This window comes from Bos mutus, chromosome 21 (assembly GCF_027580195.1).
Source record: "Bos mutus isolate GX-2022 chromosome 21, NWIPB_WYAK_1.1, whole genome shotgun sequence".
NCBI lineage: Eukaryota > Metazoa > Chordata > Mammalia > Artiodactyla > Bovidae > Bos > Bos mutus.
The window spans coordinates 67,167,166-67,192,263 of NC_091637.1; the positions used below are offsets into that span (position 1 = coordinate 67,167,166).

The window sequence follows — 25,098 nt, forward strand, 5'->3', positions numbered from 1 at the left end:
GCGAGCACGGGGCAGGCGTCACCTCCGTCCTGTTGCTGGGGAGATTGAGAATTAGAGACATCTGATAAGGTTGCATCAACCAGAGGTGCCTAGCTGTGAAGTCGGGCTCCTAACTTTGTTTTTCTTGCATGTTTGAAGTTTTGAACCGTGGATCACAGCAGTACTAAGCACAGCCTTCCAGTTGCCTTCCTTGGGAAGCACCTGCCCCGTTTCTTCCATTTCAGAAGCCCAGTGGTGCCGAGGGGTCACGGTCACTCTTTGGAGTTGCTGTCTAAGGTGCTTCGGGCCACCACACTGCTGTATTTGTGTTCTTCACAGAGGCTCATGCAGGCCGCATCGTCAGTGAGAGCTGATTGAGTCTTCATTCTTACGGTGATTATGGTGTTGTGTTTTCTCTTAAATTCACTTATTCTGTTTAAAAATGACTTGTGTTATTGGCCAAATGGGAAGACTATGTTGATTTCTATATTTTTCAGATTGTGATTTTAAAAAAACCCAATTTACCATTGTAATCATTTTTAAATAAGTTCAGTAGTCTTAAATATCATCCAGTAAGCGTCTAGGGCTTTTCATCTTTTAAAACTAAAACTCTATATCCATTAAATAACTCCCTATTTACCCCATCCCCTTGGCTCATGGCAACCACCATTCTCCTTCCTGTTTCTATAGCTTTATTTATCTTAGATACTTCATACAGCTGGAGTCATGCAGTTTTTGTCTTTTTGTGACTGGGTTGTTTCACTTGGCATAATGTCTTTAAGATTCTTCTATAGTTTCTATCCTTTTTAACTAAAACATAAAGTTCTAAAGCTTTTTTGTGTGTGAAATTTATATTAGTTCTCTATTTACCATATAATAAATTACTGCAAATTTCGTAGCTTAAAACGATAACCGTTGTTGTCTCAGAGTCTCTGGGTGAGGGGTCCGGGCGTGGCTTCTGCTCCGAGCTCGCGCCGCTGCAGCCCTGTGCCGGGCTGTGGCTCTCTCCCGGAGCTCAGGGGCTCTCGAAACCCTTTTGGTTGTGGCACAGTTCAGTCGTTGTGTTTGTAGGACTGGCGTCCTGGTTTTCTGCCGACTGGTTGTCTCTTGCTGAGGGCTTGGCTCTCCTAGCTCCTGGAGGTGGCCTGCACTCCCCTGCCAGCAACACTGATTTTCTTCTATAACTCCAGATTAGTTGTGTCTATTCTAAAATATCATCCATATGAGACTAAACAGTATGTACATTTTGCATCCAGCTTCTTTGGCAGCACAGCCATTTAAAGTTGAGCACTTGGAATGGCGTGTGTCAGGGGTTTGTCCCTTTCTGTTCCTGAGTAGTGTCCCTGTGTACAGACCTCCCGCGGCCTCGCCGGTTTCCTCCTGATCTGCATCTGGGGCAGGGAGCACTCACTCTTGTAAGGACTGTGGACGTACATTTTCTATTTTTTTGGCCAGGTCATGTGGGGTCTTAGTTCCCTGAGACCCATGTCTCCTGCCGTGGAAGCTCTTAACCACTGGACTGCCAGGGAAGTCCCACATTTTCGTTTCTTTTGCATAAATATCGAGGAGTGGAATCGCTTGTAGGAGAGATGTAGGATTGACCTTGAAGATACTGCCAGCTTTCCAAAGCGGTTGTGCGTTGTACAGTCCTCTCCAGCTTTGGTGTTGTCTGCCCCATCGTAGCAGCTGCTGGCTGGTGGCATCTTCACTGGCTTAGGGCGCCTTTCCCAGATGACTAGTGCTGGTGAGCGCTTGTGCTGGTGAGCGCTAGTGCTGGTGAGCGCTAGTGCTGGCGAGCGCTTGTGCTGGCGAGCGCTAGTGCTGGCGAGCGCTAGTGCTGGCGAAGCGCTGTGTGCTAGTGCTGGCGGCGATAGTGCTGGTGGCGCCAGTGCTGGCGAGCGCTTGTGCTGGCGAGCGCTAGTGCTGGCGAGCGCTTGTGCTGGCGAGCGCTTGTGCTGGCGAGCGCTAGTGCTGGCGAGCGCTAGTGCTGGTGAGCGCTAGTGCTGGCGAGCGCTTGTGCTGGCGAGCGCTTGCTAACACACTTGCTGTTTATACTCCTGCTCTTGTGAAGTGTCTGTTCAATTCTTTTGCCCATTTAAAAACAATTAAAAAAAATTGATTGTAGGAGTTCTCTAGGTATTTGGATTTGTGTCTTTTGCCACATGTTGCAAATATTTTTTCCAAATCTGGGGCTTAACTGTTTTTTCCTTGTGCCTTTAAAGAGTCTGCCTGCCACGCAGGAGACCCTGGATGGGTTGAACCCTGGTTCGATTCCTGGGTTGGGAAGATCCCCTACTCACTTTGGTGTTCTGGCCTGCAGAATCCCATGGACGGTACAGTCAGTGGGGTCGCAAAGAGTCGGACACGACTGAGCGACTGTCACTTTTTAATAATCAATAGTTTTAAATTTTGATGAAATCCACATTCTCAGGTTTTTTTCCTTCATGGTTCCTGCTTTCTGTTGTCTTTGTTTGAAAAGCATTAAAAATGTGTGCTCTTTAGGGAAAACTTAGGATACAGAAAGATGTAAAGGTGTAAGTGAGTTGTCTATTTCTCTTTTCCCATTTTCTTTCTCTCAAGAGAATTCAAAGATTTTTAAAAATTCTTTTTTTTAATTAAGAAAGAAAATTATTCCATATGTGTGTTATTGATTAGCACTTAAGTACATAAACTTTTAGTCTTGCGGTATTATGCTAATAAGATGACATTTTTCATTTTGAAATAAAGATGGTTTTTTAAACCACAGAATGAATACTCTGTATTTATACTCCCTTGGCCCGTCACCAGTAACACCTTCTTATGTATTCTCTTAGTCACTGTCTGGTAAAGTGGTTTTTCCTTTCCATTTGCTCAACCAAGGACTTGTAACAGAGACATCTGCATCATTTGAGTTCACTCATCCTTGTTTTAGGGAAACACGTGTTCTCCTATATTTTCATGTAGTACCTTTCCCTATAGTTTCTCATGCTTAAAATTTGCATCTAGGGAGAGGGGCCTGTGGTCCCACGTCACATTGAACAGCCTCGGTGCGCTCTCGGCCCTGGCCTGGAGCCCTGCGTGGGGAGGGGGAGGCGCGACACCCGCTGGTGAGGGACCCGGCGGCCTTGTGAAACCCTTTCTGCAGGTGGTGTGGTTGGTTATCAGAGTTACAGGGTCTCTGTACACAGAGGTGGCCGACTGCGCAACAGAACCCCACTCAGTCAGGTTCTGAGCAGGGCTATGGGGATAAGTACCCAGAGCTGTGATTCTACAGGGGCATTTATGGTAGACTCACCCAGGAGGAAAATACATGCTTTTGTAAGCTAGTGGCTTATAGCTTCTGGATGTAAACACGTTCAAATTAGATGCTGTAATTGTGGAGACTTTAATTTTAAAGCATTTCACTTTATAGGTTTTTCTGATTTTTAAGCCAGCAGGATTGATTCATTCAGTTCATCCTTGTGATTCAAGTTTAGCAGAGGAGATAAAAGGATTAGATAAAGTTAGATCAGAGGAGATGCTGTAGTTCTAGTAGAAAATGATGGAGTCAGTCAAGTCTCCATTCGGGAACACTTCAGACTCTGGACCCATACCTGTCAGTTACCTGTGTCTTTCCCTAGCCCAGAGTTTGCTGATAGAGTACCTCCTCCCATGAGGAGATGACGGTGTTTCTTCATGGGTGAGGGGTAGGCCGCGTAGAGCTGGATGAAATATGTTTATCATTATAATGTGGTGTTATATTTAGGAAACAAACTCACGATTGTAATACAGACCACGAAAGGGCATGACATTTGCATTTTTAGCCATAAATGTCATGGTGTGAAAAAGATTGAGACTCTGCAGGAGGGGTTTTTGAATTTTGCTTCAATGTGAACCTTAACTTTATTACATAGACTGAGAGTGACGCACCTCCTGCGTATCCTCCCTGCCGCCCCAGAGCAAAGCTAGCCATCCTGTGGAAAGTCTCGAATTGCTGTTCACTTTTTAAGTACGTTGTATTCTCCCTTTGACTCCACACTGTATAATTTTCATTTTGAAATTTCAGAACCAAAAAGTTTACGTACATTTTTACTTCTAACATTACTATTGATTACTTTGCTTTTCTAATAGCAGTAAGTAATGAATTGTGTACTAGAAATTTTAAAATACCTTGAAAAGGGCTTTAGATTTTTGTTGTTTATCAAAAGGAGGCAGAGGATAAAAAGATTGAGAATTGACACTTTCTGCGACTCCCTGACAAAGCTAAAATAGATTAGGTAGGTCTCAGAGTGGGGTTTTGTGTTTTTGTTTTCTGTGCTTTGTATCATTTAATTAAAAAAAAATTCTGGTTGTCCTCCTCGCCCTCCAGCCTTTGGCCGTGACTCATCTACTTTCCAGCACCATGGACGTTTCATGTAATGGAGTCACGCAGCGTGAGGCCTTCTGTGGCTGCTCCCTGCAGTTAGCACGGGTCGGCTGTGCTGTAACATGTATCCGTGTTTTGTTCGTTTTTATTGCCGAATAATATTCCAAAGGGTTATACCACACTTTGTTTATCCATTTGTTAGTTGAAGAACATTTGGGTCATTTCCACATTTTTACTGTTAGGATTAATGGCGAAATTTTTGTTTACAAGTTCTACATTGTCCAGAGTTTTATTCTTTGGACCATTCTGTGTAAGTTTTACATACACATGTTTTCAGTTTTCTTGGGTGTATACCCAGGAGTGGAATTGATGGGTCATTCGTGTATTTAATTTTTAAATTTTATTGCTCTCTCGTGTTGCCTTAGTCTCTGCCGTGCACAGAGTGAAGCAACTGCGTGCATGGATGTATCTGCTCTTTGTCTGTATCTGACCTTCCCGGTTAGGCCACCACGGAGCTCTGCGGCAGGTTCTCATTAGTCATCTACTTTATATGTAGTGTCGAGAGTGTGTATGTGTCAATCCCAATCTCCCAGTTCATCTCCCCCGCTCTCCCCCTTTGGCATCCATACATTTGTTTTCTATCTCTCTGTATCTATTTCTGTTTTGCACATAAGTCATTTAATTTTTTAAGTTTTGACACTTGTATCATTTTACCCACAAAACACTGTAATCTTGGGTTCCAGGATACTGAATGTCTTAGTCATTGTTATAACAGTTTGTTATAACTTTGTTATAACAGTTCAGGCTGTTATAACAAAATACAATGAACTGGGTGGCTTATAAACAACAGGAATTTGTTTCTCATAATTCTGAGGACTGGCAGGTCCAAGGTCCTGGTGATTGGAGGTTAAGCACCTGGTGAGGGTCCATCTAGTCAAGGCTGTGGTCATGTATGGATGTGAGAGCTGGACTGTGAAGAAGACTGAGCACCAAAGAATCGATGCTTTTGAACTGTGGTGTTGGAGAAGACTCTTGAGAGTCCCTTGGACTGCAAGGAGATCCAACCAGTCCATTCTGAAGGAGATCAGCCCTGGGATTTCTTTGGAAGGAATGATGCTAAAGCTGAAACTCCAGTACTTTGGCCACCTCATGCGAAGACTTGACTCATTGGAAAAGACTCTGATGCTGGGAGGGATTGGGGGCAAGAGGAGAAGGGGACGAGAGAGGATGAGATGGCTGGATGGCATCACTGACTCGATGGACGTGAGTCTGAGTGAACTCTGGGAGTTGGTGATGGACAGGGAGGCCTGGCGTGCTGTGGTTCAATGGGGTCGCGAAGAGTCGGACACGACTGAGCGACGGAAATGAACTGAACTGAGGGCCTGCTTTCAGAGGCCTGTTTCAGAGGAGCCTCCTCAGGGTCACTGGGGAGGGGTGAGGGGCGCCTCTAGGGTCTCTTCTGTGAGAGCGCTAGTCATACTTGCGAGGGCTCTGCTCCACCCGCAGGGCCTCCTGAAGGCTGCCCGTCCGTGCCATCGTGGTCGGGGCTGGGTGTCAACGTAGAATTTGGGGGAGCATAAACGTTCTGATCATGGGACTGAACTTCCCCGAATACCACTTAGGTTGTTTCTTCAGACCCATTAGAGGCTCACCCCTGCTTCTGCTCGCTCCCCTCCCCTCCCCACCCCCCCCCCCCTCCCCCGCCTCCTGTTCCTCAGGGCTTGTGTAGAGAGATGGGCCATGGATCTGGCTGGCTGCTGGTTTCTCACTGGGTCAGCTCTTGGAAAGACATCTTAAGTATGGTTTTCTGCTGTCAGTCTTTGCAAGGCAAAGACTTCCATGTTTCTCCTCCATCTTATTTTTATTTCTCTATGCTATCTTCTGCTGTGTTTATAGGAAGTTCATTTTGCACCCGAGAACTGTCAGAATAATTCACCTTTGTTGGCTGTCATTCACTCTGCATACAGACTTGTTGCTTCCCCTCGCCCCATTTCTTTTTTTAAAAGTTAAGATATCAGTTCATTGGAGAAGGAAATGGCAACCCACTCCAGTAATCTTGTCTGGAAAACACCATGGACAGAGGAGCCTGGCAGGCTACAGTCCGTGGGATCACAAGAGTCAGACACGACTTAGCGACTAAACCATCCACCACTACAAAGTGAATATATGCCTAAAGATAATATGTGAAAAGGATATTTGCCATATACTAGCTAGTTTTTTGGTGGGAGGGTGGGAGTCAAGGAAGACTTGGGGTTATTTTTTCATCAACTTCTTCCATTTTATACTTATTTATAATGGTCATTATTTTTACTAATGCTGTAAAACTATGAAAATGAATAAAATACTAAAAGTTTCATATAAAAAAATTTTAAAAAGATATCAGTTCATAATAACATAAAATTAACCATTTTAAAGGGTATAATTCAGGAATTTTTAAAAAAGTATATTCTCTATATACTTGGGTAAATGCTACCACCGCTAACCTAATTCTTCACATTCCTTTTGGAGTGCTTGGGTGTTTTTGTTTTATTTTTTAATTTTCTTTACCTTGAGCTTTTCAACTCCTTAGTGGAATTTCACATCATAAAACCTTAGGAGGTACGGTGACCAAGGTGGTGCTCTTTCTATCTCTGGTCTTTGCTTTGTTTTTATTCATTTTTGAGAGGGGGGAGTTTGTGGTGAAAGTTGTCAGACTGTTGAAAATTGTATTGCCTGTTAATTGGTAGGGTATTTGATTGTGTGTGTATAATCTCATTGTCTGTGGTTCAGAGGAGGAGAGAGTGAATACATGATCAGGTGGTAGAGAGGAAACAGGATTGTCACATGAAAATGATCATCTGGTATGACAGAGCCTCCAGTCTGTGTGATCTAGGGTGGTCTTTAAAGAGTGGCTTTAGACTTTTGGGTTTTATGAAATATGCAGTGTGTTCACTGTTTCTGTTCTTGTCTCAGTGTTAGGTTGGCCTGTTTTTACTGTGGCAGAAGTGTCAAACCCTTTCTGTGTGAGGTCTTAAGAAGTTCCATTGCCTGCGGCTCCAGACTGTCCGGCCAGGCGTCACTGCTTCCTGAGTGGTGAGCGCAGCAGCACAGCAGCCTGGCGCTGGAGCGAAGGCGCATCTGAGCGGAGTGGGCAGGCTTGGATTCAGCTCCTGTCCGGATAGTGTGAGCTGAAGTCCGTCTCCTCCGTGGTGAGTAGGAATTAGTGTCGGCCGACTCAACTACCTGCTGGCTGTTTACTGTTTTTGTTCTTTTAAAACAACACACAGATGAAAATGCTCGAAAACGAAGTTGCTTGATGTCAGTTCTTAATACACGTATTGCATATTTACTTTTTGGTTTTATTTTTCTCAAAGCTATACATGTACTTTTTTGTATACTTTGCATATTGATTTTAAAAAATAACCGTTTTACTTTAGAGTAGTTCTGGGTTCACAGGAAAGCAGCCGCGATGGTGCAGAGCCCTCCTGAGGCTGCAGGGGCCCCAGTGGGCCTGTGCCCTGCGCTCCCGGCGCTGACCTGCTGGTCTTCTGCCTTTGTGCCAACTGAGGAATCAGCAGTGGCACATAATTGCTCACCAAACTCCACGTTTTATTTGGGTTTTACTAGTTTTCTTCTTTTTCTGTCCCAGAACCCCATCCAGGGCATCATATCACATTGAATTTAGCTATCGTTTTTCCTGGTCTTTGACAGGCTGCCTTAGTGCTGTCTGACTCTGCAGCACTATGGACTGGAGCCCTCCAAGCTCCTCTGTCCATGGGACTCTCCAGGCGGGAGTACTGGAGTGGGTTGCCATAGCCTCCTGCAGGGGACCTTCCTGATCCAGGGATCAAACCTGTGTCTCCTCTGTCTCCTGTGTTGGCATGTGGGTTCTTTACCACTAGCGCCACTTAGGAAGCCTTTTGAGCAGTACTGGTCAGTATTTTATAGAATACCCCTCAATTTGTATTTGTCTGGTGTATTTCTCATAGTTAGATTGCATTTATGGGTTTGAGGGGAAGACCACTGGGCCCAGGAGTGGTTTCTAAACCATTCTGTCAAACAAACCAAGATTCCTTGGACTAATGGCTGATTCTAAGGCTAGGGTAGGGAGAATACAAGATGGGCCTAGAACATCTTGTGGTGCCAGAAAGTGCTCGAAAAACAAAATGATGGGCGTGTCAGGGGGCACAGAAGCAATGGAGAGCGTTCCCATGGCCAGAGCTGGAACAGTTCGAGCAACACAATAGTGTGGTATCTTTAATGATTAGTATTCTTAGGGATAGCCTGTGTAAAATGCTCTTTCCTAGTGGCATAGTGCTAAAGAATCTGCCTGCAGTGCAGGCAGCTGGGTTGGGAAGGTCCCCCGGAGAAGGAAGTGGCAGCCCACTCCAGCGTTCTTGCCTGGAGGATCACACAGACATAGGGCGCTACAGTCCATGGGGCCAAAAAGAGCCAGACGCGACTCAGCCGCCAAACAGTAACGAAGCGTAAAGCCAGCTCCCACGGTCGACGCTGGCGCCAGCGATAGATGGGTGAGGAAAGAGGCCCTCTCCCAGACAGGAGCGGCTCTCAAAGCTCAACACGGCCTCTGGAAGAGTCCTTAATGCTCCTGCCCACCCCTGGGCTGCACTGAGGGACTTGCTGGTGTGTGGGGAGGCGACCTGCAGCGGGGGGCCCGCACCTAGGGCCTCAGCAAGATGCTGAGACCGACATGGCTCAGGTGGGGCCCGGACTCCTGTGAGATGCGACGAGAATGGTACGGTCTGCTTTCAGACAGTCTGAAAGTGTTGTCACATAGGGTTTTTGTCACTCTCTCCAGAAGTAACTGTTGTCACTTGTTCTGAGTGAAATGACGGCTTTTCTATGATGACCACCATTTCTAAGTAACATGCTGATATTGCTGTCTGATGGTTTCCAGTTTTGACTTCCCTCTGTAGATGTTTAGAGCTTGCCTGTTTTCTTGCCCCTCCTGACTACACAGGTGCGTCCTTTGCGTTGCCACAACCTCCCCATAGAATTGGACTTTCACTTGCTTAGGTCAGTCTTTACCGTTTGTATCTTTATCACTGTGGATGTGCCATAGCTGAGTCATGCAATAAACTGCTGACTCTTCCCTCTCCAATCTCTTGTTTTGTTCGGAGTTGATACTTGTTTTTATCTCCTTCAGCAGTTCAGTTCAGTCGCTCAGTCGTGTCCGACTCTTTGCGACCCCATGAATCGCAGCACGCCAGGCCTGCCTGTCCATCACCAACTCCCGGAGTGCACCCAAACTCACGTCCAACGAGTTGATGATGCCATCCAGCCATCTCATCCTCTGTCATCCCCTTCTCCTCCTGCCCCCAATCCTTCCCAGCATCAGAGTCTTTTCCAATGAGTCAATTCTTCGCAGGAGGTGGCCAAAGTATTGGATTTCAGCTTTAGCATCAGTCCTTCCAATGAACACCCAGGACTGATCTCCTTCAGAATGGACTGGTTGGATCTCCTTGCAGTCCAAGGGACTCTCAAGAGTCTTCTCCAACACCACAGTTCAAAAGCATCAATTCTTCGGTGCTCAGCTTTCTTCACAGTCCGACTCTCACATCCATACATGACCACTGGAAAAACCATAGCCTTGACTAGATTGACCTTTGTTGGCAAAGTAATATCTCTGCTTTTTTGTATGCTATCTAGATTGGTCATAACTTTCCTTTCAAGGAGTAAGCATCTTTTAATTTCATGGCTGTAATCACCATCTGCAGTGATTTTGGAGCCCCCAAAAATAAAGTCTGACACTGTTTCCACTGTTTCCCCATCTATTTGCCATGAAGTGATGGGACCAGATGCCATGATCTTCATTTTCTGAATGTTGAGCTTTAAGCCAACTTTTTCACTCTCCTCATTCACTTTCATCAAGAGGCTTTTTGGTTCTTCACTTCCTGCCATAAGGGTGGTGTCATCTGCATATCTGAGGTTATTGATATTTCTCCCGGCAATCTTGATTCCAGCTTGTGTTTGTCCAACGTTTCTTATGATGTACTCTGCACATAAGTTAAATAAGCAGGGTGACAATATACAGCCTTGACGTACTCTTTTTCCTATTTGGAACCAGTCTGTTGTTCCATGTCCAGTTCTAACTGTTGCTTCCTGACCTGCATACAGGTTTCTCAAGAGGCAGGTCAGGCGCCCTGGAGTCTTGAGTGCGGGTCCGTGTGTTGGGTGCAGGGATGTCTACCTGGTGCTCGCGCCTTCCCCGTGCGGAGCCCCCTCCTGTGCCGGAGCCCCCTCCCCGTGGGGAGCCCCCTCCCTGTGCAGAGCCCTGGTGTCCTCCTCTGCGCCATGTCGTCTGCTTTCTTGGCTTACCTTTGTTTTGGTTGAGCACGTCTTCAGTAGCCTGAGGAAGGCTGCATTGGGAGGTGACAATTTTTGAGACCTGTGACTGAAAATGTCATTCTTCTCACCATTGACTGAGAGTCTGGCTGGCTGTAGAGTTCTAAATTGGAAGTAATTTCCTTTCAGAAGGTCGAAGGCATTTGTTTATTGCCTTTTGCTCCCAGGGTTGTTCTCAAGAAGTCTGAAGTCGCTCTGATTGTTTTGACTCTCTGCACGGCCTCTCCCTGCCCTGGTGTGTAGAATATTCCTTTGTCACCTCGATGTTTTCTTGAAAAAATAGTCCTTCAGTAAAGTCTGACTCCTAAGCCTAGAACAGTGTCTGGCGTAGAATTGGGGGCTCAATAAATGTTTATTGAGTGAAGGGCTGTTACTGTCTTTGGGTTGTTTGGCGGCGAGGGCCGGGCTGCCTGGTCTGGAGGCCTGGTGGAGGTTGGGGGGCTCCTCCAGCTTCTCTCTGGTGTGGCCGAGCTCACTTCTCACATTCCCCTGCCAGGCTTCATTGGACCTGGTGGTCTTTCTCAGTTTAGAGCCCCAAGCTAATATTGTACCGGATTGTCCGCTCTAAATTGTCCCATTCCCGTCGTTCCTAGCAGGAGTTGGTTGTAATTCTGAAGAGTTCTCTTTTTATCCCTGGTGTGTTAGAGAAAGTAAAAAACCACTCTTGTCATAAAGGACAAGTTATGTTAAAGAACAGGTTGAAAGGAAGAATGAGTTGCAGCATGTGGTGTGAGCTGTTTGCTGTTTTGCGTATCAGCTCTCAGATCACTTCAAAGCAGAGGTGAGAGAGCAGAGTGTGCACCTTAGCGGTCTTGTGCTCACAGCGTCTCTGTGTTAGTTACCGTTGCTGGTCCTCCCTTTCAGTCACTGTCGAGGCCCAGATCCTCGCCCTGCCCGAGTCACGTGAAGCACGTATGCCGCACACAGAAGGGAGGCGGTTGCCTTGTCCATCTCGTTTCGAGCTTGAGTGTGCATGGCTCAGTCCCTTCCTTCTTAGTGAAGGGCTCGTGTTTTGGTTTCCTGTGTTTCCCAGGGGCAGGGCAGCCTTTCAAAAGGAGAACCTGTGTTTTTGAAGTGGCATTTTAAAAAGAAGTAAGAATTATTTTTAGGTTACAGAATGCTCCAGGCAGGATTTAATTGTGGGTCTGAATGTGGAGATAAGCTAGATTCGTATTACTTCTCAATTCTGACCATAGTGTGGTCAGATGAGTAAATGATTGCAATAAATCCTTGGACATGAGACTGGTAGTGTGTGTGTGTGATTTACTGAAGTACAGTTGGTTTACAGATACACACACACACACTCTTCTCCACTGTGGTTTCTCATAGGACATTGAATGTAGCTCCCTGTGCTGTACGGTAGGGCCTTGTTTATCCATTCTGTGTATAATAGCTTGTATCCGCTAATCCTGAACTCCATTCCATGCCTCCTCAGCCCCCTGACAACCAGAAGTCTGTCCTGTACAGCTGTTTCGACTCCTGTATATTAAAAATGCCTATCAAAGCTGTTATACTGGAGCTTCCCTGGTGGTCTAGTGGTTAAGATTATGCTTTGCAATGCAGGGGGCCCAGGTTCGATCCTTGGTTGGGGAACTAAGTATTCCCTAACTCATGCCATGGGGCACCTAAGCCTGCAAACCACAATTCGAGAGTCAGTGTGCCACAAGGAAAGAGCTGCTGTGCCACAGCTAAGACCCGATGCAGCCAAACAAATAATATTAAAAAAAAACTGTTATATACACTATTGGATAAAAATTACAAAGATTGAATCAGTGTTTAAAGTAATGGAAACAAAAATAGTTCTAAAGTCAAATAAAACTTACGCTTTAGGATTATTTTTGTCTTCATTATTTTACTTAGCGACTGTTATCATTTGCAGTCAGAGTAGAGAATTTATTGGGGACTTGAATCCTGAGAGTTGGAAGTTAGTAATAATAGCTTTGCCTGTTGAACTGTGGATTTAAGAGATTTGATACGAAGAAGGACTTCTTGTGTTTTAGGAACTCAATTCAGATGTTAGATTTCTCAGGTTCTGCCTTGGATCATGCAGTTAAGTATCTAGTCCCGTTGCTTTCCCAGAGGAATAACGGGACTTTAAAGAGCTCTCTTTTTGGAAATAAAAGCACAGTAAACAATTTCACAGTGAGAGACTTTATTTTTTTGGGCTCCAAAATCACTGCAGATGGTGACTGCAGCCATGAAATTAAAAGATGCTTGCTCCTTGGAAGAAAAGTTATGACCAACCTAGACAGCATTTTAAAAAGCAGAGACATTACTTTGCCAGCAAAGGTCCAGCTAGTCAAAGGTATGGCTTTTCTAGTAGTCATGTGTGGATGTGAGAGTTGGACTATAAAGAAAGCTGGGCGCCAAAGAATTGATGCTTTTGAACTGTGGTGTTGGAGAAGACCCTTTGAGAGTCTCTTGGACTGCAAGGAGATCCAACCAGTCCATCCTAAAGGAAATCAGTCCTGAATATTCATTGGAAGAACTGATGCTGAAGCTGAAACTCCAATACTTTGGCCAGCTGATGCAAAGAACTGACTCACTGGAAAAGACCCGGATGCTGGGGAAGCTTGAAGGCGGGAGAAGAAGGGGACAACAGAGGATGAGATGGCTGAATGGCATCACCGACTCAGTGGACGTGAGTTTGAGCAAGCTTCTGGAGTTGATGATGTACAGGGAAGCCTGGCGTGCTGCAGTCCATGGGGTCGCAGAGTTGGACACGACTGAGTGACTGAACTGAAACAATTTCATGTGGTTAATTAGAGTAGCCTGAGGCCAGATGTTGTGTGTGTCACTGAGGGGAAGGAGAGGGGAGTATTTCTGAGCCCTTAACCACGGTCCCAGGTCAAGTGTGTATCCATGCCACTGGACATCGAGGTGAGATTGAGGCTCCAGTTCACAAGGCAGGTGAGCGAAAGGCAGGGTGTCTGATTGGACTTGGATGCGCCGCCCCTGAAGCGGCTTCCCTGGGTACCTGTGAGCTGTGCCGGGCCTGTGCCAGCCGAGTCCTCCTCCTGTGTAGTCTCCTCAGGGCACACTCCTCAGCAGAGCTGGAGGAGGGCTGACGAGCCCGGGTGTCTGAGGTCACCTGGAGGCCAGTGCTTTTTTCCTTTTAGATGTCACTGTGGCCTCTGCCTTAAATCTTTGAGCTCTTCACTGTGATGGTCTGCAAAATAGTGTTTCCCCAGAAAGGTGGTTTCCAGATCAGACTTCAGTGGCAGATTTTTATTTTTTGGCTGTGTCGTGTGTCTTGCAGGACCTTCATTCCCTGACCAGGCACCGGGCCCAGGCAGTAACAGCAAAGAGCTCTGACCACCTGGTCGCCAGGGGACCCCTCAGAGTGCCTTGGTTACACAGACTCTTACCAGTCTTTTCTTCTAGTTTTCTGCTATTTTATTCATAGAACGCTCTTTACCTTCACTTGTATGTGCATAGATCTTTGCCTAAATTTTATTCTGGTTTCTTGTGGGTTTTTTTTTTTTTAAACCTTGAATTCTTTATTCAGTATGGAATTTATTTTAGTGTACAGTGAGGGTGGGAATGCTGCTTCTTTCCCCCTAAGTAGACAGTTGTCTCATGCTTTTTTTAGATACCCTACCTTTGGTTATAATGGCCTAGCTTGCAGATGAGAGAGACACTGAGCAGACTGAATCTAGGTGCCACTGTGTGCTCTCCTGTGATGAAGCAGCAGCAGTTGTGTCCATGTGATGGTGATCCCAGTGGGAGGTAAGGAGGCTGTTGGGATAAAGGCGTGTGCCTGAGGAGTAGCGTGAGGTATGAGCTGGGGAGATGGACAGTTCGGAGAGTCTTGTTCTTGTAACACAGTATTTGAAACGTTATCTTGTGGATGAGGTAGTGAAGGTATTTTGTGTTTATTGTAGAGGGCAGAGGTTGGCTCAGTGGGTAGAAGTTACAAGGGGAGCTGGTATCAACGTAGCAGAAGGAGTCACTTCCTAACTGAACTCTGGAGCAGCCTACCACGGAACTGTCCAGCAAAGCGCTGAGCTGTAGTCCTGTGTCTGCAGGCCTGGAGGGGTCATTTGTCAGGGGCGTTCCTGACACCTCCGCTCCCGGGAGGGGTGTGCTGAGTCCTGTGTGGGTGCTCTGTGGCCACTGTTCTCAGTGCCTCGCCTGCACCCGCTCCATGCACCGGGGCCTGCAGGGGCCTGCACCCGCTCCATGCACCGGGGCCTGCAGGGGCCTGCACCCGCTCCATGCACCGGGGCCTGCAGGGGCCTGCACCCGCTCCATGCACCAGAGCCTGCAGGGGCCTGCACCCGCTCCATGCACCGGGCCTGCGCAGGGGCGGTCTGCCACCCATAGCACCCAGGAGGGTTGGGCCTTGCCGTGCTGTGGGGAAGGCTCATGGCAGAGCCAGGCCTCCGGCTACCCGCTGCACCGTGAGAACTGTGGGCCCAGGAACATTGGGATTCTATGCTTAATTTTCTTTTAAGAGTTTTTAAAAAACCTGCCTTAAGTGACTGTTTTTGAGGGGTGGGCTGTGTGCGTGCGCACATGCGTGCATCCACATAACGTTTGTACTCGTTATTCTTGTGTGTGGTAAAACTGTTACAGGAGTGTGTGAGCACGCAGTGCCCTGTGGCTGGTGGTGTTACATATTCCTTAAAGAATTAAAGTTGGGTTTCTTTAAATGGATTTACTTACTTGAGGCATCTCCTTAATTAAAGTGGCCGTTCTTTTCATTTTGTCTCGCTTTTGTTCCTGTAGTAAAGTCTGCCTTGTGTGGTTTTCCTACTTTTATGTAAACACTCTGTTCCCCTTTCTCTTTTTCGTGAACAAGACGGTCCCCCTTCCCTTTTCAGCTACTGCTACGACCTGAAGAGGTGTGACACTGCCCATCCTTAGAGCCCGACAGGGTTTGGTCTGTACAGACACGACCGAGCAGTTGCTGGCGCGGTGCGTGACTGTCTGGGGAGAGGCGGGGCACCTGAGGCGGTCGTGGGCTGGAAAGTGAGTGCAGCGTGTCTGTGTGGCCCCAGTGTCCCCCCCGCCCACCCCTGCTCCTGCCGTTAGAGTGCAGGGGTCTCCGAGCCTCCCTCCCGAATCCTGGAACGCCTGTCTGTATTCCCGCCTCCACACTGCTCCCTGGGAATGAGGACTTTGCTTTCACTGTTGTGCCTGAGTCCAGTCCCTGCTTGGTGACTGAAAGTGAAAGTGAAGTCTCAGTCGTGTCCGACTCTGCGACCCCATGGACTGTAGCCTACCAGGCTCCTCTGTCCATGGGATTTTCCAGGCAATAGTACTGGAGTGGATTGCCATTTCCTTCTCCAGGGGATCTTCCCAACCCAGGGATTGAACCTGGGTCTCCCGCATTGTAGATAGACGCTTTACTGTCTGAGCCACCAGGGAACTGAGATCCTGCCAAAAAGCCTGTTCCCTGTGCCCGGCGTCTGTCAGTCCATCCATTCACTGGATGGTCTGTGGGCACAGGAGCTGTCCTGGGTAGTGTGCATCCGGCAGGCCACAGGGTCGAGTCCTCCTGCCTTATAGATGGAGCTCACACCCACGGGGGTATAAGATACGAGAGAACAGAGGTTCTGGAGTCGCAGGTGCTCTGCGGGAGGTCACCCTGACACGATGATTCCGACTTCCATCCCTGTCACTCTCCTGAACAGGCTTTCCTGATGGTCACTGTTTATGGCCTTAAAACAAATGAATTGTGGGGTTTAAAGGCAGACACTGAAAGCTAAGAGATGATAGTAGAAAGAGCCGTTGCTTCGTTTCAGCTGTCGTCACCACTTTGCTGACGTCGTGTTATGCCGTGCCCTTCTTGTTTAATTGTTTACCTTCTCGGCTGTGCTGGGTCTTGGTTGCTGCCAGTTGCCAGGGACCAGCCCCGGCTGATCCAGGGTATTCGAAGGGGAGACGGCGCCGGCGACTATTTATGTATGTATTCATCAAAGATATAAAGAGTAATAGAATGAGGATAGCTCAGTAGGAAAATTCAGTGGAGAAAAGAAGCTGAGTAGCTTGGTTTACGCGGAAAATCAATATAACCCGTGACACCAGGTTAGCTCTGACCACAGAGGCCGCAGGCGCCCTCTCGAATAGCGGAAGGTGCCCCACCTTAGACACCTCGAGTGGGTCTTAGAAGCCCAGGCAAATAAATGGTCGCAGAGGATATCTGCGCTCCAGATGGACACTCAGCTGGAAATTGAGGGGAAGAATGACATGGGGAGACCAAGCGTTGGTGAGCAAGGCCCGTAGCTTTATTTTCAACAGGGGCTTATATACCCTAAGTTACACATAGAGGATAATAGGGGATGCAAAGTCAGCAGTCTTTGATCCTTATCAAAAACCAGGGTTTCTTTCCTGCAAATTTATCGTATACAAATGGTTTAGGTGATTTACATCATTTTCTGGCCAGAAGGCTTATTAACATTTTATGACTCTTGACAACGACTTATCAACAAAGACTTATTTTCTCTAAGAGTAATTATTTTAAGGTTTGGCGCCATCTTCCGAAGATAAAATTGCATTCCTATAGGGCGGATGTGTAATGGGTTTACAACAAAGGAAAGAATTTATTACCTTAAGGGTCTAAAGTTACTAACACCAAGGCCACTACTTATTTTTTCTACATACCAACTATATTAATTAATACACATTCAAGGATACAATACAGGGGATGTGAAAACTTGGCAGAAAGCATTGGTTCATCAATGAAATCTTTTACTAGTTTTATTCTGACAGTTTCTAACTCTCTGAGAGGCTCTAAGCTATTTGAACATCTTAAGCTTCCCGTGCCTCTCGAGGCTGGGAGACTGTAAACAATCGTATGCATAGCTGTAGGAGTCCGGGTAAAGTTGTCAGGCGAGTTAGAGAGCTATCTGAGGGGTTTGGATTTAAACACTCCTAATTGCCCAGGAACTTTATTAATTGGAACTGTAAGTTAACTCTTTGTCAGAGAGAGCGAGATGGTGGTAGGGGACAGCCCCCAGTAAAGTCAGAGGTGAGAGCACAAAGCAATAAAGTAGGCAGACTCTGGTTTTTTTGGGGGTAGATGCTCGAGAATATCCAGGGGGACTCCTGAGGCTCAATCCTGCCTTTGCATATGCCGAGCCTCCTTCCTAATGACCTTTGTCACGAGTGGAATGTCTCTCGCCGGCTCCCGGCAGCCAGTGGGTTTTCTCTGGTCGCAGTGTGGGAGCTGTTCCTGCTGCGGCTCCCAGCTCTAGAGCGAGCGCTCAGTCGTGGCTCACGGGCTCAGTTCTGCAGCCTGCGGACGCCGTGTCCCCCACGTTGGCAGGCAGATGCTTCTCCACTAGACCACCAGAGACGTCCGCCCGGAGTCTTCCCAGCACTGGTCATGCCCCGTGCCACCAGGCTGCAGTCAGGCGCAGTCCTCTTGCCGCTCTGATTGCTCTGCATTCCTTTGCTGGTTTCTCTTTTTCTAGCTGTGACTCTTTCTCAAGGTTTTATCTGGCAAATATGTGATGGAATTTACTGACCCTTCTGCATTTCATTGAGGAGAAAACAGCTGGTAAACACTCAGAGGGAAGTTTGCTCACTGAGGCCGTGTGTCTTGGAAATGCCATGCGGATGTTCTGCTGCTTTTGATGCTTGTCGTTACTCTCATTCCTGTAAAAAAATTCAGACAGAAGCCAGAAAAGTAATTAATTTGGTCTGCGAAGGAGAAACAAACAGTGTAGTGTAGTATTTCAAGGCAACAAGTCATAATGTACTTACTTATTATTCACCTGTAAAAATGCTGATTTAAAAGTCTTCATGTGTGTACTTTACTAGAGGTGTAACATAAATTAAGCCTGTAATGCGATGTCTGACTCTCTTCTTTTTGTGTTCTAGAATGTATGACAACATGTCCACAATGGTGTACATGAAGGAAGACAAGTTGGAGAAGCTCACGCAGGATGAAATTATTTCCAAGACAAAGCAAGTAATCCAGGGGCTGGAAGCTCTGAAGAATGAGCATAATTCCATTTTGCAGAGTTTACTGGAGACACTAAAGTGTTTGAAGAAAGATGACGAAAGTAATCTGGTGGAGGAGAAATCAAACATGATCCGAAAGTCACTGGAGATGTTGGAGCTTGGCCTGAGTGAGGCTCAGGTATGGCCTCATGAGGTGACCATGAACTTGCCAGTCTGGGAAAATGGAGACTTTGTTTGAAATCGAGGTTTAAACTAGAGGGTAGATACTTACAGAATAATCGAAATCAGCTTATATGTGGGTTATGTATGCTATGAAAATGATGATTGATTTGGGCATCCGATCCGATCAGATCAGATCAGTCGCTCAGTCATGTCCGACTCTTTGCGACCCCATGAATCGCAGCACGCCAGGCCTTCCTGTCCATCACCAACTCCCGCAGTTCACCCAAACTCAACGTCCATCGAGTCAGTGATGCCATCCAGCCATCTCATCCTCTGTCGTCCCCTTCTCCTCTTGCCCCCAATCTCTCCCAGCATCAGAGTCTTTTCCAATGAGTCAGCTCTTCGCATGAGATGGCCAGAGTAGTGGAGTTTCAGCTTTAGCATCATTCCTTCCAAAGAACACCCAGGGCTGATCTCCTTCAGTATGGACTGGCTGGATCTCCTTGCAGTCCAAGGGACTCTCAAGAGTCTTCTCCAACACCATAGTTCAAAAGCATCGATTCTTCGGCGCTCAGCCTTCTTCACTGTCTAACTCTCACATCCATACATGATCATGCCTCAGTTTTAAAAAATAATGTGAAAACAGAGGTAACCCTTTGTGTCAGTTAGGGTTTGATTCGGTGCACAAGAAGCAAAAGCAGCGGCTCAAATGTCAGAGTCGGATGTAGACCACATAACCGTGTGGGCTGTCCCAGATGGCCCTGCTTCCCTTTCCAGGAGCGGGCGGAGATGCCCCTCAGCGACACGGGGGGACATGCAGACGGGCTGCACTCACTTCCAGCCCGCGACTGCCTCAGGTGCCCCGCCTCTCCCCAGAAAGCCATGCCCCACGCCAGCAACTGCTCGGTTGTGTCTGTACAGACCAGACCCCGTCCTAGCCCAGGCTCTAGAGCTGCATGGTTGTTGGGTCCCTGCCCCTGCTGCCCTGCACCCCGGCCCGCCTGTCTCGTGGAACAAGACAGTCCAGCTGCAGCCCCATGACCCAGTCTTGTGACTGTGAAGGGTGCAGGAAGGTCGTGCCTCCCTCTGCTTCCTTGAACTGTGCCTGGCACTCTGCTTACATTTCATTGATTCCACGGGCACATCTAGTTGTGAGGGACGCTGGAGGATGGAGCCTTTCCCCTTAAAGTTCCAGGTTCTTATGCCTAAGGAAGAAGGATGAAAGAGTGTTGGCCAGCAGCTCACTGTGAGTGTGAACCTCCTTTGTCAGGCTGGCAGATACTGGAGTTAAAAGGAAGAGGAGGAAAGAGCCCCCTATCCTAGACTTTGAGGTTTTAGACCTGGGAGGGTAATAAGAAGGCAGGGTAGGTGCACGGACTGCAGAGGACAGACTGACCGAAGCCAGCCTTCCTCCGCAGCCCGTGTCCTCCCAGGAGCTTGTCTCTGCCCCAGGCAGGCCCTTCCCTGAGGCCCATCAGTGCACCCCCGGCAGAGCCCAGTGGGCACCTCCGCCTGCAAGTGCATCAGGGCGTCACGGCTCTCACTGTTGGCCACAGAGCCTCCCTGCCTTCCCCTGCAGTGGCGAGGGCGACTTGCCCCGTAACCAGCCCACTCTGCACATGTGTGTGTGTGTGTGCGTGGCGTTTGCTCACGGCAGAGAGTCTCTGAGAAATTCTCTTGGCACCACCTAGATAGAAAATGAAAACACGGCTTCAGTAGAACAGTAGCCGCCTGTCCACTGCTAGTCCGTTAGAGGTGCTTTCAGATAGAAAAAAACTGTAATTTTTTTATACATGTTCTGAGCATGTCAATATTCTTTTTTTTTTTTTCAAGAGAGAAGGAAGAGGCGTTTAATTTAGCTGTTGTCTCAGTCAGATCTGGCTGCTAGAACAGAATGCCGTCAGGTCAGGGCTTCAGCAGTGGGCATTTGTTTTCCACAGTTCTGGAGGCTGCAAGTTCGAGGTCAGGGTATCAGCATGGTTGGCTTCTGGTGGGAGCCCTCTTGGTTTGCCGAGGGATGCCTCCTTGCTGTATCTTCAGCAGGCTGGGGAGTGGGGTGAGCAGAGAGGCAGAGGCAGAGAGAGATGAGCGTGTAACATTCTTGATCATGCCCTGCATGTGGCTGGTGACTGAGGGTGGAAATAGTAAACAGCAGACTGCTTGTACGTTCTCCGGAGCACGCGTCTGCGAGGGTGAGCTGGAGCTGCAGCCCCAGGGCGCTTGCGGAGGCGGGAGGTAGCGTTTGTTAGGCTGAGCGCTGCAGTGCCATCAGCGTCTCTGTCGGTCCAGGTCATGATGGCGCTGTCAAACCACCTGAACGCCGTGGAGTCGGAGAAGCAGAAGCTGCGTGCACAGGTGCGGCGTCTGTGCCAGGAGAACCAGTGGCTGCGGGATGAGCTGGCCAACACTCAGCAGAAGCTGCAGAAGAGCGAGCAGTCTGTGGCTCAGCTGGAGGAAGAGAAGAAGCATCTGGAATTCATGAATCAGCTGAAAAAGTACGATGACGACATCTCCCCTTCGGTGAGTGGTCCCGCAGGAGCACAGGGTTGGCGGTGGCGCCCTCCCGCCGCCGCGGTTCTTTCCCCTCCAGAGCCTGCGTGTGACACGACCCGGGGCTAAGGGTCCTGGGGCTGAGTCCCTGGGAGAGTCGTACACGTTCTCTTTGGAGTACTTTTCTCATACGTGTTTATTTTGAACAATCGTCAGAAAATGTAAAAGTGCTTGGTAAATACAAAATAAATGCAGAGAGGAGCCATTGCCTTCGGTGAGGGCTGTCCCGGCCTGAGATCTGCTGGGCGCCCCTGGCGCTTGCTGTTGGCTCCCCGCCCAGCCCGCCACTGGACGCGCCATCAACAGTGCCTGTCCAGCCCCCTGTCGTCCGGGCTCGGGATGCCTCTGTGGTTTGTGGGGGATCTTGGCTTTGTCTTTGACACGCCCCCAGTGCCCGTCCAGCCCCCACTGTCCGGGCTTGGGATGCCTCTGTGGTTTGTGGGGGATCTTGGCTTTGTCTTTGAGACGCCCCCACGCCCAGGACACCGCTTGGTCCTTCTGCTCGCTCGCTCATGCGACTGCCTTGGCCTGTCTTGGGGTTCCTGGAGTGTGAGGGTTCCCCAGGGTCTTGGTCTTTTTCTCCTTCTCTTGGTGCTCTCTGGATTTTCATCCCAGTCTCTGTTACTATTGTTTCTGATTCAGTTAACTTTTTAGAAGAGTAACCTTTTTTATTTTGGAATGATTTTAGATTCACAGAAAAGTTGCAATGGTCCTGTGAAGAGAATCCCCATATACCCTTCACTCACTTTCCCTGGGTCGGGAAGGTCCCCTGGAGAGGAGATGGCACCACTCCAGTGTTCTTGCCTGGAGAAACCCACGCACGGAGGAGCCTGGTGGGCTGCGGTCCACGGGCCACAGAGTCGGACGCGCCTGAGCATCTCCACTCTGAGTCTCCTCATGCTGCGCCTGGTATCTCCGCAGCACGTGTCTGAGCTGACTCAGGCCATGTCTGTCTCCAGAGAGCGACAGGCTGCACGGCTCAGACAGCAGATACTTGTTTCTCCTGCTTCTGGAAGCTGGAACTCCGAGACTGAGCAGGGTGACAGCTTTGTTGGAGCCTTGGCGAGGGCCTTCCTCCTGGTGTGTCGTCACACGGCCTCCTGGTTGCTTGTCTCCTCCTGTTGCTGTCACGGCACCGATGTCATCACGGGGCCCCCACCCTCAGGCCTGCCTCTGATCCGTGTTACCCCCAGATATCATCACATTGAGCTTTAGGGCTTCAGCATATCAATTGGGGGGCAGGGACAGACGTTCAGTGCGTAGCAGTGCGTGTGCCCGAAGTGAGAGCGTGCCTTTGCCGATCACTGTGGACAGAACTACAGCCTTTGTTTGAGTTCCCCAGTGCTTCATTACGTCCCTTTTCCTCTCTAGGGTCCAGTCCAGGATTTCACACCGTGTTTGGAGATAAGATTTGTTTAACGTCTGTGTAGTTCTAGGCGTGATCACTACGTGATCTGTATACCGTTGAGAGTTGTGCGTTTGTGTCTCCAGTCTGAAGCCGCGTCCCATCTGTTAGAATAGTTTGTGCGTTGCACGAGCAGACCTGCACTTACTCTGTGTCTTAGCTTGGGCTGCGTGCAAAATACCTTGGGCTAGGTGGCTTAAACCACAGACCACGAGTTTGGTCATAGGTCTGGAAGCGGGGAGTCCAAGATGAGGGTGCCCCAGGGCTGGTTGCTGGGTAAGACTCTTCCCCGCTTTCAGACAGCTGCCCTCTGACTGTGCCCTCACACCGTGCGATGGACGCACGGGGCAGGGGAGCTCGCCTGGTGTTTCAGGGCCCAGCACCAGGGCCTCAGCCTCGTGGTGTTTCTAACCGGTTCCCTCCCAGAACCCCGTCTCTACATGCCGTCACATGGGGTTGCGGCTTCCCCATGATTTGGGCCATGGTTAGTCCAGAGCGCCCTGTTGCATTAGACTTGCTGTACTTCTCTCTTGCATCTCTAAGTCAGGAGCAGCTGATGTTTTGATTTTAAAGACACTCCTGGAGGCTGCTGTGCAAATAAGAATAGTTGATTCACCTGGAAAATGAGGTGACACTGAGCAGCGGAAAGCTGCTGTCTCAGATTCAGAGACATTTAAAACTTTCTAATACTTTCTAATTTGGAAACGTGTCTGGCTTGGAGAAGAGATGCGGTGAGCCAGCCCCGCCTCCCCTTTCAGGGCACGCCCGTGGTACCTTCTCTTCCCATCCCTGCTCCTCCTCGCGCTGCTGGTGCATCTCCCTGGCCTGAGGGCTCTCCTTTTGGGGCCAGGGCCACACCTGGGAGGCTGAGCAGGGTGCCACGCCTCGTCTCCTCTGCAGCCCAGAGTCCACTTTGCTCATGATCTCTGCAGAGTCCTTGGTGGCGTTTCCCACTCGTCCCAGGATCCCGCTCAGGAATGTTGGAAACGTGGTGTGTACCCCTCAGGGTGTCCCCTCCAGAGGAGCCTGGTGTCCTCCTGTGCCAGGGTGATGCCGAGTTCTTACCTGGTTGAACTGCTGTCCGTTCATCCCATCGTCTGATCACTGTCTCTACCTGAGGGCTCCTCTCTGGGCGACTCAGTCACAGGCTGTCACACTGCCCTTAGGGGTCCTGTGTGGTGCTGGGTGGGACCCAGTCACAGGCTGTCACACCGCCCTTAGGGGTCCTGTGTGGTGCTGGGTGTGGAGGGGTTGTCCATCCCACCAGTTCCGCAGTCTTCAGAGATTGGCCATTTTAATCACTTGCTTCCAAGTAAGATAAGAAAGCGCTCCCTGCTCTTTGCACTTCCTGGGGCCCGGTTGGCGACTCAGGCACAGAGGTGCCTTCGTGGTCTGTTTGTGGCTCCAGCCTACACAGGTACTTTGAGTTCAGGCCAGCAGACTTCCCATTGCTCTTTCCTAAACCGATAGATAAAGCAAATTGTGGCTAATCCTTGATTTGATCTGGAAAGAGAACTGTCTTTTTTATTTTTAATTAAAATGAAATTTATGTCAAAGATATCCAGTGCAGCTTTTATAATATTCGTGAAACTAACTGTCCAGGGTTGGTTTCATAGGAGGACAAAGACGCTGATTCCACCAAGGAACCTTTGGATGACCTCTTCCCAAATGATGATGACGACCCCGGTCAAGGAAGTGAGTTGGGAGTGGGGGCCGGTGGGCGGGAGGTGGCCTCTCCTCTTGGGGGTAATTGCTGTTATTAGTGGGTGCTTGCAGCCTGCCTCGCAAGAGCGCGAACATGCACACAGACTGCCTCACAGGTCGCGTGTTCAGCCGGCCCCTAGTAAAGGGGAGTGGGCCGCCATTTCCCCCGGGGTCTGGGTTCTCAGTGTGTGGAGGAGGGGGGTCCTCCTGGGGCCGCGGCAGCCTCGCTTTGCAGTGGGGGTGTGCAGCACCCCCGCCCGACAGGCTGCGAAGGAGGCTCTGGTTGGTGTCCCGTGCGGCCTCCCCGCATCTAAACTGGCCTCTCTCCGCAGTCCAGCAGCAGCACAGCAGCGCAGCGGCAGCCGCGCAGCAGGGCGGCTACGAGATCCCCGCGCGGCTGCGCACCCTGCACAACCTGGTGATCCAGTACGCCTCGCAGGGCCGCTACGAGGTGGCCGTGCCCCTCTGCAAGCAGGCCCTGGAGGACCTGGAGAAGACCTCGGGCCACGACCACCCTGACGTGGCCACCATGCTCAACATCCTGGCCCTGGTGTACAGGCTAGTAGTCTCGTTTTTTCCTCTTCACTCCACCCAGACAGCATTTCCAATGAACTTGCCCCGAGAATGTGTTTCTATAACCTGCTCTGAGCTGCTTCTCCAGCCTTACCATCCATTTGTCTTCAAAACAGTCAGGGGTTCAGTTCAGAACACAGAG

General features: G+C 49.0%; 1 protein-coding gene across 17 annotated transcripts in view; it reads left to right on the plus strand.

Moving 5' to 3' along the window:
* The window catches only part of KLC1 (kinesin light chain 1), a 66,924-nt gene that overhangs the window by 3,867 nt on the left and 37,959 nt on the right, over positions 1-25,098 (plus strand). For 16 of the 17 annotated variants that reach the window (XM_070358058.1, XM_070358063.1, XM_070358072.1 and 13 more), the window contains exons 2-5: positions 18,479-18,740; positions 21,014-21,244; positions 24,296-24,374; positions 24,716-24,941. In XM_070358058.1, coding sequence (XP_070214159.1) covers positions 18,480-18,740; positions 21,014-21,244; positions 24,296-24,374; positions 24,716-24,941 — 797 coding nt within the window. In that variant the 5' untranslated portion in view covers position 18,479. Of the gene's footprint in view, positions 1-7,255; positions 7,492-18,478; positions 18,741-21,013; positions 21,245-24,295; positions 24,375-24,715; positions 24,942-25,098 lie in introns of all 17 variants that reach the window. The other variant, XM_070358055.1, reaches the window with a different exon arrangement.